Source organism: Protopterus annectens, chromosome 6.part0 (genome assembly GCF_019279795.1).
Source record: "Protopterus annectens isolate FY-2018-M chromosome 6.part0, PAN1.0, whole genome shotgun sequence".
Classification (NCBI taxonomy): domain Eukaryota; kingdom Metazoa; phylum Chordata; order Ceratodontiformes; family Protopteridae; genus Protopterus; species Protopterus annectens.
Genome location: NC_056737.1, coordinates 1,257,606,876 through 1,257,622,234, shown reverse-complemented (window position 1 = coordinate 1,257,622,234; position 15,359 = coordinate 1,257,606,876). Strand labels below are relative to the sequence as shown.

Sequence of the window (15,359 nt, the reverse complement as noted above, 5' to 3'; positions counted from 1 at the left end):
GTAAATGTGACTTTGGTTTTTCCTGCATCCTTTCAATTCATCTTAATTGGCCATCTTTGTAAAAAAAGATATCCTTTCTGAGATGTCCAGCCATTTTTCCTCACTGAACTGTAGTACATTAGTATTCCAAATGATCCGAGATGTTGATGAATTGCAGAATTTAATTCTGAATAGTTTGCAGAACGCAAGTATTATGACCAGATAAAGAGGATACAATTATTTGCCCAGATTACTTGTTAGGCTACCACTTGGACATTTATTCACACATTATCTAAACATCCACCCACTGTTACAACTCAAGAAATCTCTCATTCATATTTGGAATTCCGGCATCAATCATCTTTATAAGGAATATATTAAAAGCTACGTGAGTACATTCACCATAACAGTACAAGCTGCCTCTATCCACCACATTGGTCCTGTACTTGATAGGTCTAACACCTTTTACATATAGTTCATAGGTAAATACCAGGCTATCAGTCTGCAGACTATTACAAGCCTAACCAATAACCAGGGGTCAGAATCATGAAACATTTTTCCATTCTCTAAATTTATTTTGTTAGAAGTAATTCAATTTAGTGTTTAATGCGAGCACCAGGAATAGTTTCTGACAGTTTCAGACTTATTGAATGCTTTCCTATTTTTCTGTAGGATTTCAAGGCTTCTTTAACTTTCACCCAACAGCATGTGTTGATAGGATTGCAGTTATGCAACTCCTAAACACAAAAATAAGAAAAGCTGAAGGCACAACTATTTCTTTCTTACTTGACAAGCTGCCATTAATAGCCTCTGCATGAGGCTGGACATCCAACTGCCAAAGGATTGGCCCAGAGGTCTGGAATCCACATTTAACTATCAAATTATAGTGTAAATTTCTGCAGTAATGATCCTATTATTAAAACAGCTCCTCTTATGCTGACTAATAAATATAAAACCTAATAGAAATATATACTTGTACAGTGATGTCAGAAGTCCCAAAAGGACTGCATATTTCTATATAAAAGTGAATGTTAAATGTTTTACACAGTGTAAAATTTATTTTATTTAACATTTGTTTACTGGATGTGTCCGACTGAGCCAAAAAAGGCCCATTTTCAGCAAAGGCCCGGGGAAAAATGCTCCAAATTACATAGATGAAAAAAAAACAGTGTTAACATAGAACAAAATATAAAACAAGAGGTTACATAATCAGTAGCAAACACATATTGAATTGAGATGGTGCAATAGACAGAAATATATGAAAAAAAATAGACAAGAAGTTGCATAATATTTAGCAGTACATATTAAATTGAGATGACGCAACAGTAGTACAAATAATGCAGCAAGACTGTAAGTCAAACATATTACACATTATAATTGATGGCCCTTAAATGCACCACATTTAGAAAACAAAGGTATTAATGTGTTTCTTCTTGGGGGTGGTATAGAAAACAAAGGTATTAATGTGTTTCTTCTTGGGGGTGGGATGATACCCTCACCAGATTTAAGCAATTGTAATAAAAATGAACAGTAAAATAAGCTGGAGATAGGAACCAAGGGAGAAGAAAAAGAAATATGGACAAGGAAATAAGCTTTAGGGAGGAGAGATAAAGGATGAAAAAGACTAGAACAAAAATAAAAACTGAGGGCACATGCTGGTGTTGAGCAAGAGCATAACCAGTTTGTAGACACGTGGGCTCTGAGAAGAATTTTAAATTTGGAGGGGTTAAACTGTGCCAAGAATGGGCTGGAGAATGGAGTTCCAAATTTTGGAGATGGGTCTACATTAGAACACTAAACATTCAAAATGTCGAGTGTTCTAATATCGAACCCTACCAATCAAAAATTCCAAACATTGAACGTTCAGAACAGCGAATTTTTTTCCTAGGGAAAAAATTTGCTGTTCTAAAACACATACACACAACACAAGCACACCAAACAAACAGCAATCCACACACACACCTAAAATCTTACACCTAACCCTACACTAAACTATATACACACCAATAACTATCCACTTACCTTACCCAAACCCTAACCCTAAGGTCCGTCACTATAGCACACTCACCTCACCCACGCCCTAACCCTAACTCACCTAACCCGCCCTAACCCTCATGTCCACACAATCGCACACATACCTAACCCACGCCCTAACCCTAACTCACCTAACCCGGCCTAACACTCGTGTCCACACAATCGCACACTTACCTGAACTCAACCTGTAACTTTCCAACAGAGAGATGAAAATACCGAAGCAACAGAAATGGACAACTGAATTCTTTCCCTAGGAAAGAATTTGGTTTTCTGCCTCTTCGATATTTTCAGCGTTCGCTGAAAATGGGGCGATGTTAGAACACTCAACATTTTAAATGTTCGGTGTTCTAATATAGACCCTTTGGAGATGTGATTTGAGAATAAGGCATCTCATAGTTATTATTGGCTTTAGTGATTTCTAGAGGTAGTGTGTGTCAGATGAGAGGAGGGTTCTGTTGGTAGTGTAGGTTTTTAAGGAATGGACATTTGCTTGGCTGGTAGATGATTTTGAGTTGGCTGAGGCATAACAGGTTAGAGAGTTCCAACCAGCCTAGCTTGTGATGAGCTGAACAATGATGTGTTCTGTTTGGCAGGCTGGTGGCAAACCTGGCTATTTTGTTGTAGCAGGCTTCCAGTTTATTTAGATTTGATTTCTTTAAGTTTGTAAAAAATGGGGAGGCATATTACAGAGTGTACAGTAGATGGGTTTGGACAATAGCAGTTTTGGTAGTATGGGTGAGGAATGGATTGGCTCTATAGAGTGACGCGAGTTTTATGGGGACCTTTTTGATTGTTAGGTATATGTGCAGATTGTAACTGAGGGATTAGTCAGTGGTGACACCTAGTAGGTTGTTGTGGTCTACTGGCTCAACTTTGGTGTTGTTAGTAGTGAAAATGGTGAATGAGATGGGGTAGAGATATTTTATTGGTGGAAAATAACAGTAATTTGGTCTTGTTGGGGTTCAGTATTAGTTGATTGGTGGGAAAGGTAGTGTTCAACATCTGTAAAAGCATTTTGTTTGTTTTGCAAGAGTTTAGGGACTGAGGTGGTGAGAAGATGAGCGTAATACATCTGCGTATTGTATAATGCTAGCTGATGTGATTGCAAAGTTGAGATCATTTGTAAAGATTGTAAAGAGATGTGAGCCAAATATGGAACCTTGGGGTACCCCCACTGAGAGCGGTAAGAGTGAGGATATATCGTCTAGCAATTTCACGGCTTGTTGTCTGTCTGATAAGTAGCTGTGGAACCATGATAGGGTAGATTGTAAAAAGTTTAAGGTGGTTAGTTGGTACAGTAGTTTTTGGTGTGAGAGAGTTTCAAATGCTTTTGACATGTCTAGAAAGACTGATGAAACATAAAGACCATTGTTTCATGACTGGTTTACCATATTTGTGAAGCTGATTATGGCAGATGTGGTGATATGCTTGGGTCTGAATCCATGTTGTGCATCTAAGAGGAGGTTATTGTTAAGGAGATAGGGAACAATTTGTGAATGTACACATTTCTCGAGAATTTTGGCAAGGGGAGGGAGTACAGCAATGGGTCTGTAGTTTGACAGTAGTGTTGAGGTGCCTCCTTGGTGTAGGGGGATGACATGTGATATCTTCCAGAGTTTAGGGACTTAATGTTTGGAGATGGACTGATTTATTAGTATGGAGACCGGGTAAGAAATGGCATGCCAGTTTCAGGAATACATTGGGAAGCAGGTCAGCTGCTAGAGTTAAAGGTTTCAGTTGATGGAGAAGTTTGTTGCTGTAGCTTGTAGGTATAGGTTTAAGGCTAAATGCTGCAGGATTGTCTGTAGAGGTGGATGGTACAGTCACTGGTTTGGTGGGTTTTTTGGTCAAGTAGGGACAGTATGGAATTAGTAAAGTGGGAGATGAATTGAGAGACTATGTTATGCTTTCAGTGGTGTTTGAGGTCGAGGGGTTAGGGCTAGAGGAATGTTTTGGACTGACAATTTGATTTATAGAGGCCCAAAATTTCTAGGGGTTATTTTAATGTTTCTGTTGGGCTGTGGAGTAATAAGTTTTTTTGTCTATTTTTATTTGCTTTTTGACTGTGCTTCTTAATTGTTGGTAGTTTTGGAGGTTTGTTTTGTTTTTCGCAGTCAGGGAAAGGGACCATACCTTGTCTCTTTGTTTCATAAGGAGTTTAGTATGTTTTGTTAGCCACAGAGTGCATTTCGTTTTTACACAGATTTTCCTGATATGGGCTACTTTATCTAGGATTTCTATGAATGTGCTGTTAAAGTACTGAGTTGCATCATCTACTTGGAGGTATTTTAGTGGGGACCAGTTACATTGTTTCAAGAGGCAAAAATATCACTGGAGAAATTATTTGTGTTGCAAATGTGCTTGTAAGTGATAGATTTTTTTGGGGTTCACTTTATGTCTTTGGAGGTAGGTGGGTCTGTGATCACTGAATCTTGGAATGTGTCTTAATCTTCATAAACAATCAAAGGTAAAGATCCACAAATTCTCAGAATTATTAAATTTTTTTTTTTTTTGCAAAACTTGTATTAAGTTTCCATAATCCAGATAATTCCTTTGACTATATGACAGATGCCATTGACGAAAGCCATTCCATTCATACTACTTATATGGACCATGCTACAGCCCAGTTTGACCGAATTCTGCACACTGACATTATTGACAAACTCAGTAGTCTAAACATAATCACTATATGTCACCTGTTGGCTGCAAACTGACTCTCCATTCACAAGCAAACTGTAAGCGTTGAGGGTGCCTTCTCAAGTAAAAGACATGTCACTAGTGGAAGTCCTTGGGGCTCTGTCCGGGGTCCCCTCTTCCTCCATCTATTTTTCTGATGTGAAAGCAAATGTCAAAGGTCTATGGATACCCAAGTTCACTGACAAATATAAAATGAGTACTACTACTGTCTACTCCACAGATGCTTGTCCTGCAAGAAGGGCTTGCCAGACCCAACATTTGGTGCATCGACCATAACCTTAAGCATAATTTCAAATAAGTGTAATATAATTGCATTCAGTAGACAACTATGTCCTACTGACTACCACATAAATGGAACCCCGCTTATGGCAGACATTCGCATTACAGTTCTAGGTATCCTCACTGACAACTAACCATCTTTCATGTATTATAGTTAGGAAATCCTTCAACCTTGCCCGATTAATTTCATGGGTATAGCCTCCAGGTCTATGGAGTCATATTCACCCCCTCTATTGTTTTTTTTTTCTCATCAAGCCACCATAGTATAAAAATGCACCTTTTGCAATGTACTGCTTTGAATGGCTGGTCCAACCAGAAAGACCACTGTTTGCTAACAAAAAAAAAAATATATATATATATATATATATATATATATATATATATATATATATATATATATAAGCTAACAGGAGAGGTTAAAAGCCTTCTCACTTTTGTGTGTCTCACGCTTGTTACTATAAAGTGATTTCTGCCTCACCTTCTGAACCAATGAAAGATCCTGTCATAGTATACCTCTTCCACATCAGAAATGGTGACAGTAAAATCACACAGTCCAAAGACATCAACTCTCAAAACAACATAAACAAGATATTTTGTATGCCAGGTTTCTCACTCAAAAAATCCTACTACTTATGGTAAAGTTCCCCTTGCATGTCAAATAATACAGATATATTTGCCTCCTTTAAATTCTGCCTTGGCAACCAGATGAGTAACCTACAATTTTACTCCTAGGGTTGAGCAGCATGGCCATTGCTGGGGGGGGGTGGTTAATCCATCCACTGAACTCTAACTTGCATGCCTAGGCTTTATATGGTCAGCCAGGCAACCTGCTTTGCAAGAATGTGCGAACCTATAACCTTAAATGATATTATATTGACTTTTTTCATTAACATTTATGATGCAGTTGTTCCATTAACTTAAAATTCAGGATCATGGTCTAATATTATCTTATTTGTAAGTGTTACATTGCAATTCTGTGAATATTTCTTGATGATATGCCAAATCATTTTGAAGATTCATCCCTTTCTAAACAGTAAACAACAGTAAAACTGTCAGGCTTAGGAGTGCAGCCTTTTTGCAGATGTTCAGAGGAGTTAACCTCTTCAGACCTGATGGCAGAAACTTACAAGTCATACACGTCATATTTCATTCCACATACATTTAAAATAATTTAAAAAGAAAGAACACATGTTAGAACATGCATAAATTATGTCAGCACAGCTTACTTCACTCTCAAGACCATAGTCCTGGACTAATCGAATGTGTAGTGTAGGTGTCCAGTCCTTAGCTCCTTCTAGCAAAAGGCCGACAGTTCTGCTTGGGCCTGCTTTAAAACCAAATATATTCACTGCAGCATCTATGGTGTCTGCTGCCATTGAACGATATGTTGTCCATTTTCCACCTGTAAAAAATATCCTGTGCTTAGGATAATACTTAAAGCAGCAAAATGAACTTTTATAAGTAGAAACTGGAATACAAGAATATAAAATGCAATAAATTCAAAATTAACTGCAGAGTTGCATTAATTTAAAACTGCTAATATAAATACTGAGCCACTGATTCAATTGACTTTATATTATACAACAGAACGATAAAGCACTTTTATTTATTTTATTTACTTATTTGCATTTGATTATCAGGAAGGTCTGGGTGAAAAAAAAACCACTCCATAAACATAATTAGTAAAAGAAAAAGAGATTCTAGCAGATGCTTTGTGAGTGCAAACAATATTTGAAGTATAGTGATTACAGATTCAACAGACTGGAAAAATAAAAAAATATACACACACAATATCAAAAGTTACGGCAGTACACACAAAACAACACATCAGCTGAAAATAAAATGCATCCACTGTGAGTACAGAGGCAAAGCAATAACACAAGGAGGTAGTCTGATAATAAAATTGTATCAGCAGTTGTAATGTTAAATGAGAAAACTATATCCAATACAAACAGGTATGGAGAGGTTAGGTAGAGCAATATCAGCATACACATCTGTCAAGATGGGACGTAAAAGTACATCAACTGTAATGAGAAATTCATTATATTAAGGACAGCATGCACTCAGGCATAATGAAAAGACTGGGTTAAGCAGGTGGATATCTGCTGCAGCAGAAATACAAACATGATTACAACCAGAAGTGATGCAGGCTAGGTATGTGAAAAGTGGCAGTTGTCAAAGAAGAAAAAGTGAAAAAAGGCTACTGGAGTGAAGGAGTAGTACTTATGAGTGAGTTGTGGGAAAGTGGGTATAGGAGATCAAGACGGGAGAAATCAAAATCAAGAGTTAATGTTGACAGAGATCCAAAGTTACCGAAATATGTAAAGATGTAGAGGACTGAGGATAAAAGTGTGTAAGAGGGGAATTCATTCTTATGCCACACGATCAAATTGACAGAAACGAAGAGGTTCAGGGTTCTCAATCAGCAGTAACGAAAACAGCAACATTCTATAGTTATTGACGACAGGGGAAACTCCGTGGTCAGAGTTTAAACAGGGAGCACAACTGATTAACCATAACAGTAACAGCTGTCACAGGTTTCAGAGTTAAGATGAGTGTGGAGATTTTTCTTGAAACTGTTTTGAGTTCAAGATTGCATGACACCAGATGGCATTTGTTTCCAGAATCTGGCCACATGGCACGAGTTCAAGGTTTCACACCATGCATATTTGATGACTTTTCTTGTGGAACAGTATACCACTTCATCAGGAGGGTTAGTGGAGGAAATTTGGATGTCTGGTATGAATAGAGTGGGCTACATTCAGTTGGGTATACTAAAGATAACTGAGAAATTTCACCCAGTTGTATTTATAAACAGCAATGCAGTGGTGGTTCTGCTATGGAGACTGGAGGCAAATATTGCTATTGTATTTGTTGTTGAGCAGTATGAAGGCTGGGGTAGATTGGGACAGAGTACTGTAGACTTGGTAGGTATTAAGCATTGGTTGTAGCCTTCTGGCCTTCTTCTGAAAGACAGGTTTTGATTCTGTTCAAGGCATCTAGCTTTTGATATTTTTATGAGTTTGGACATATGGAAGTGAAACAAATTCACTAAGTTAACTCATAAGAGCTTGATATTTGGGACAATTTCTAGGATATTATTGCTAGAAGAGGTTATGGAGAAAAAACTGTGACAGGACTGGATCTAAGTAGGAAGAGCATGACTTTTGCCTTTTTAGCACAGAGTATTAGGGTCATGTTGATGTAACCAGAGTTTGATTGAGGAATGTGATTCCTGGGTTTTGTCTTGCAGTTCATTAATGGATGGGGAATAGCAAACAAGGCTGGAGTCATATGCATACTGATTAACTGAGGAGGGGCCAGAAGTGGTATGTAGATCGCCAAACGTATTAAAGAGCAGTGGGCCCAGTATAGATCCTTAACGTACACCTGTGTTAACAGGGAGGGAGGAAGAAGAGTATGTTGCTTTGTCACTTGACAACCATTTGTTAGTATTAGGCAGGCACAGTGGTATGCAGTAGTTTAGGATGAAATACTGTTAACTGCCTTTGTAGAGATCAGGGAAAGTGTCAGCAACCAAAAGATTGTCATTACAGTGTACACTGATGGTATTTAGGGTATACACTAAGGCAGCTGTTGTGCTGTGGTTAGGGTGGAATCCATGCTAGCAGCTAGACAGTAGATTTTGGTCTAAGAGATACTGTAGTACGTGTACGATAACACATCGTTTCAGTATCATTGATAGTGGAGGTAGTAAGGCAATTGTTCTGAAGTTACTGAAATCTTTAAATCTGCCATCTTTATACAGAAGTATGTGTAGCTTTGTTTCCAGATTTTGGTAATAGGGATTCAGTTATAAACCTACTGAAGAGTATGCAGAATGAAGAGACTAGGACATCTGTGTCCGGTTTAATGAATTTGGTTGGAAGACTGTCAGCTGCTAAAGTTATCTTAGTTTTAAACACCTTTATTGAATTTTCGCTTGTTACATAGGCACATTTACATTTATATAAAAGTAATCAAATTATATTAATGATTTAAAATCAACAAACATTATGCTTCACATATATTGTTATATATCACATAACCTAAGCAACATTACATAAATTATTCAATTCCTGCCCCCCTTTTTTTAAAGAAACATCTTTATTAAACCATCACTTACAACATAAGCAATCATACATTTATATAAATGAAAACACACCACATCGACACAATCCTAATTGCAAGCATTTTACATCACAAACCAAACTGACACTCCCAGTTGCATACATTATATATCACTTATAATCTACCCAATCATTTTTAGTCAAACATTACATTATGTATTGAAGTCTTGCCTTCTTAAAAACCTCATTCCTCTCCTGTATGTATTGTTCCCACAATTCCCATTTTTCCTATGTAGTTTGCTCCTAGCCTTTTCTAAAGATTTCAACTTCAGTTGTTTATTCTCTGGTACTACAGTCACTACTTCTAATATAGTTGGTTTAGATTTTCATTTTCTAGTAATTGCTTTTTGGCAGGCACCATAATTAGAGAAAGCAAGGCCTTACCATGTGTAGGCAATTCCGATTCTCTATCATAGTTCAGAAAAACCATCTCCCTTGTCACACCAGTCTGCCTACCAGCATCTTAGACAATCCATCCCACAAGGAATTCTTAAAGTCTGCCAACTCACTGCAGTCCCAGGAAATATGTTCCCAATTACCTCTTTCTTCCCCGTCACACCTCCAACATTTGCTGTCTACCTGAGGAAAAACATTTCCAAGCAAAATTTCTAAATCTTCTAGATACCGTTGCATATTTGAGAGACATACGTATACTCACCATTGTTTTTTTGTGAATTGTGTATCCAATCTCTCTTCCCAATCCTTTCTAACCTCCTCTGATTGATTCCTATAGTTAACATGCAATATTTCATATGGTCTATTAATTATTCCCTTTTTAATGGCAGCTTCTGTTCTAGAGTCCAGTAAAAACTCTACCAGTGCTGGTCTTTCATTTAAGGCACCCCTAATTCTTTCTCTTTGCCTACACTCTGATATCAATCCTTGATAGGGAAAAGCAGTCTCTAACCTGCAGTCCAAATAAATTCTTGGCATCTTCCCATTCTATCATCTTTCCCTGTATAGTTATTTGCTCCCAATACCTTGGTGCCTTTGCCAGTTTTCTCCAATAAATTCCAGCCCCATCTTGCCTATTGTCTATATCCCTAACTACAGTCATCCCTATCAGCAGAATCTCCTTTCTCCATTCCCATGTTGGCTTAGTAGTTAGTATACTTTCTCCTACTTTATGGATATAATATTCTGTACGATTATTGTTATTCTCCTTGAAGGCCTGCATCCAAAATCCCAGTCTGTCCTTGTTCTTTAGTTTCCCTGTTTCAACATCATCCCTTTCCACTTTGAATTATAGTTTTCTGACTGTGCTATATACAGGAGCCTTAACAGTGTAGCTCTGAAATACCCCTTCAAATTGGGAAATCTCAATCCACCCTGTTCTACAGGAATAATCAGTTTATACCACTTGATTCTTGGCTGTCTTTCCCTCCCAGATAAAGTCCTTCAGCTCTTTAGAAATTGCTGTCCACAACTTTACCTCTGGTTGATAAAAATATGCCAGACCTGTGTATAAGACTAAATGGACTAAAAATATTTTGACTGTTTGTATCTTTACTATCCATATCCATATAACAAAGCTTCCATTTTCTCAGTTTTTGTATTATCTTTTGTTTAGTTTCTTCCCACATATCCTTAGCTGCCACACTAGAATAATTTTCTAATCTATACTCCTAAATACTTCATTTTATCATGTCATAAATAAGGATATTGCTGAACCTTATTCACGTGTGGGTACATAATTTACTGCTATTGCCTTTGTTTTAGCTTCATTAATTTTGCATCCCAAAAAGATTTGAAACTATTTCAAAATGTTCCACAGTACTGTAATGTCTTATTCTGGTTTTGTCATGTATAAAATAATATCATTTGCAAATACAGCCAGCTTTTCTTGACAGCCATACCAATTATATCCTTGAATTTCTGATCCCCTTATTTTCTTTGCTAATGGTTCTACATATAATGCAAATAGCAAAGGGGAAAGAGGACATCCCCTACATGGTTCCTCTGCTCAAGCAGAAATTATCATAAAGGACCCACCCACTTTAATTTTCACCTCCAATCCCTCATATATCCTTTCTAATCAATCTTGTAATTTTTTTCAGGAAATGCAAATGCTTCCATTGCCCTGCTCATAAAGTCCCACCTTACTCTGTCAAATGCTTTCTCTGCATCAAGATTCACCAATAACAATGGTATTTTTTTACATTCTGCTTCCATCTGGATCATCAATGTTCTGTTAATGTTGTTGAATGTTTACATCCCCTCCACAAAACCATACTGATCCATATCTATCAATTTTGGCATTACTTTTGTTATTCTTTTATCCATTATAGACAAGAACACTTTATAATCATGGGTTAGTATTGAAATAGGCCTGTATGAAACTGGATCCATAGGTTCATATGTTGATACTAGGCTATCGGCCCTAGGGCCTATACAAGCCTAGCCATAACAATTCCCTGGCTATTTCTTCCCACACTATCCAATGGATCTTTTCCCTCTCTAGGCATTACAGCTACCACAGCTTTCTTCAAGGATGTTGGTACTTCTGCTCCTCTTAAAATACTGTGAAACAAAACCTTCCAGATCTTTATCAGGTTTCCCCTCCTAGCTTCAAAACTTCCATAGGAATACCATCTATTCCTAGAGACTTTCATGTTGGTTATACGTCACAATTTTTATCTCATCTCCTCCTATCCTAACCATTAGTAATTAAACCTCACCTACCGTTTACCCTTGGCATATTTAATTCTTCCACAAACATTTCCATTTGTATCTTTTTTGATTTCCATATTTCTCTACCTTATACAGACTTTCATAGAATTTCCAAAATATTTCTAATACCTCTACAGGATCTCTTTCTACCTTCCTTGTAATAGGCTCCCTAAGCTTGGCGACAGCCCTTCCTACGTTCTGCTGCTGGAGTCATCGTGCTAAAGGTTTTTTGTGCTCTAGTGTTATCAAAAAACTGTTGCTTAACAGTAATCTTTCTAAACTCATGCATATTATCAAGGTAATTCCTTATTTTCTGCTTAGCATTCTGCAGCTGATCCTCTCCTTGTTCTGTTAGATTCCCTCTATTCTGCAATACTTTAACATTTGTCAGTCCCTCTAAATAATTTTCATTACTCCTTAACCATAGCTCCTTTTCTTTTATCTCCACCTTAATTTTATCCCACTCCCTAGCTATATTTTCAGAAGAAGTTTATATCCTCTCTAATAGCTCCTGAATAATCTCCACTACCCATTTCTTAAATTTCTCTCTTTTCAACAGATAGGTGGGAAAGTGCCAGGGTCTCAATTTCATTTCCTTACTACTGTGTTTTTATTTTAGTTATTAATGGCACATGATCTGAAATTGTTACTGGGTGTGTATCAAGGCATTCATTTAAATGCACATGTTCTTGTTCAATGTAAATTCTGGCTAGCCTAGCCCAGGTTTTATATCTTGGGAAATAACATGCAAATTCACTCCAAACTCCTATTTCTGAATTCACATCTTCCATGCCCAATATGTTCATAAATTCCTTCAAAAATCTACCCTCCTTTGTTATACTTTCCCTTCTGTCCCCACCAGACACATCTTATAGGTTCATAGGTGTGTACTAGGCTAACGACTAATGGCCCTGGGGCCTTTACAAGCCTAGCCCATAGGATTACCCTGGTATCATGCCACCCAACCTTAGCTCCCTTGCCTCTGTCGAGTAAAGACACTGGAGTGCTCCCTGGTGTGAATTTTCTATTTCCCATCCACTCATCAAGATTTGTCTTGAAGAGGGCCAGTGAGGTGCTCTGCTTGACATGTATGGGAAGTCTATTCCATAGCATGGGGAGTCTCTGGGTTATGAACCTGTTCCTCCAGCATGTTCTGTTGATTGCGGTAATGAGGTGGAGGTCTCTGGAGCATTTGGTGTGGAGGGATTGGAATTTCTTTAGATGTAGCATTTCTAACAGAGCTGGGTCAGACATGGCCTTTTAAGTCAAGCAGAGATCGCCTCTAAGTATGCGATATGAGACAGAGAATAGTTGGAGTTTTTTTAGTCTGTCCATATAGGACAAATGTTTAAGGACTAGGATCCTCTTTGTGAGGTACTTTTGCGGCCTCTCCAGTTGTTGCAGGTGTTTAGTGAGGTACATGCCAAATGGGGCATTGTACTCAATGACTGGTCTAATAAGGGAGGAGTAGAGAGAGATAATTACCTCTTTCTTCCTGGATGCAAAACCCTTAGAAATGAGATGTACCACATAGAAGGACTTTCTGACCACAGTGGCAATATGGTGGTCAAAAGAGAGGTTGCTGTCAACCTGTGTTCCCAGATCTCTTATAACACCTTCTGTGGTCAGTGGACTACTATCGATGTGGCTATTCATGGTAACTGGGTTTTTCCCAAAGGGGATGACGACACATTTTTTGGCATTGTGCTTAAGGCCATGGTTCTGACACCAGTCGTTGGCCTGATTGAGGCCTTTCTGTAGGATGTCAACATCACTCATAGTTAATAATAGCTCCCAACTTGCAATCGTCTGGGGACATTGTCAGCCATAGTCCCTTCATGTTAGCCTAAACTTCAGAGAAGTATATACCAAACAGGAGAGGACTCAGGACCGAACCCTGTGGGACTACACTTGTTACTGGTCGGCAGTCTGCCTTGGGGGTCAGCAACTTTCACACTGTGGGTTCTACCTGTGAGCCAGTTTGCAACCCACCTAGTGATATAGGGGTTGATGAATAGCTTAATGAGTTTTTCTATGATTCCTGACTGGGAAATGGTATCAAAGACCTTGGCCAGATCAAGGTAGGTTGTATGAACCACCTTGCCTTCATCCACAGCTCTGGTGACTGACTCAAATAATTTGATCAAGTTGAGCAGGCATGATCTACCCTTCACAAAACCAAACTGTGTGTGATCCAGAGTTTGGAAATTCCCTATATCATTGTTTATTAGGTCCATGATGATGCGTTCCATCACTTTGCATATTAGACTCGTCAGGCTAATGGGGTGATAGTTCCCAGGGTCTGTACTCGCTCCTCCTTTGTGGAGAGGGATGACTGTAGCAGTGCGCCATTTGGTAGGGACAAAGCCTGAGGTGAGGCTGTAACTGAACAGGGCACACAGGTGGGATGCCAGTTCCCTCTGCAGTTCAAGTAGAACACAGCCAGGGATATAGTCAGGTTCCATAGACACTGTATTCTTGGCCTTGGACAGTGCTGTTTTAACCTGTGCAGCAGTAATACTGGATGCCTGGCAATCTACTGGTATTGTGACTGGTCCCTTGGATGGGGGGCAAAGTTGGCAATGAATCTGTCGGCCAGAATATTGGCAATATCTGTTGGCTCGTTATAGGAAATACCATTGTGCAGTAGCTCAGAGAAAATTTGGGTATTGCCATGGGGATTCTTCACATAACTAAAGAAGGCCTTGTGGTTTTCTTTACTATCTGCTGCAATTCTGTTTTCATAGCTAACTTTAGAGGATTTGATGAGGGATCTCAACTTTTTTTTGAGGCTGATATGGGAGTTTTTCCAGTCTTGGGACTTTACCTTATTCCACATCAGTTTCCTCCTCCTGTTGTAGAGTTTGTTTATGGTAGGGGACCACCAGATTGGCTTCCTGTTTTTGGAGGAGAGCTTCCTTTTTTTTGGAGAAGAGCATCTTTGTTCTGTTGGGTATGGTGAGATCCATGCATTTGTGTACGTGTTCATACAGTGCACTGGTGTATGATTTGGCAGTCATGCAACTGATCTTCATTTGCATGGGTGCCATGAAGTTACCCGCCTCTGTTTTTAGGAGTCCAAACTTAGCCTTGGAGAAGTTTTTCATGGTGGCTACCTTTGCGGGGGTGGGGGGGTGGGAGGGATGTGGATTTCCAAGGTGATTAGTTTGTGGTTGGATCTAAGCAGGGAGGAGTTGAGTATTGGTGTAGAGCAAAGGTCACCCATGTTAGTAATGACCAGGTCAAGGATGTTACTGCCTCTAGTGGGGGTAAGAACGAGCTGGTCCAGGGCATTGGAATTAATGAATTCCAGGAAACGTTAGGCAAGTGTACTGGTACATGAGTAGTTTTTCCAGTTAATGGAGGGGTAGTTGAAGTCACCCAGTACGAGATTGTTATGCTGGACCCTAATATTCTCCAGGGTGCTTAGGAACATGGAATGCGAGTCTTGGGACATGGTTGGGGACCTATAGCATGCTACAACCTGAATCACTGTCTTACCCAATGTTAGCTGCACCTGAAGTATCTCAGATGAGTTATGTTGGGCTACTAGTCTGGAGGTGTGCACAT

General features: G+C 38.8%; 1 protein-coding gene across 1 annotated transcript in view; it reads right to left on the bottom strand.

The window, feature by feature from the left end:
* The window catches only part of GPD2 (glycerol-3-phosphate dehydrogenase 2), a 2,212,620-nt gene that overhangs the window by 790,171 nt on the left and 1,407,090 nt on the right, over positions 1-15,359 (bottom strand). Inside the window, exon 10 of the mRNA XM_044073653.1 lies at positions 6,216-6,391. Within this exon, the coding sequence (XP_043929588.1) occupies positions 6,216-6,391 (176 nt within the window). The remainder of the gene's footprint in view (positions 1-6,215; positions 6,392-15,359) is intronic.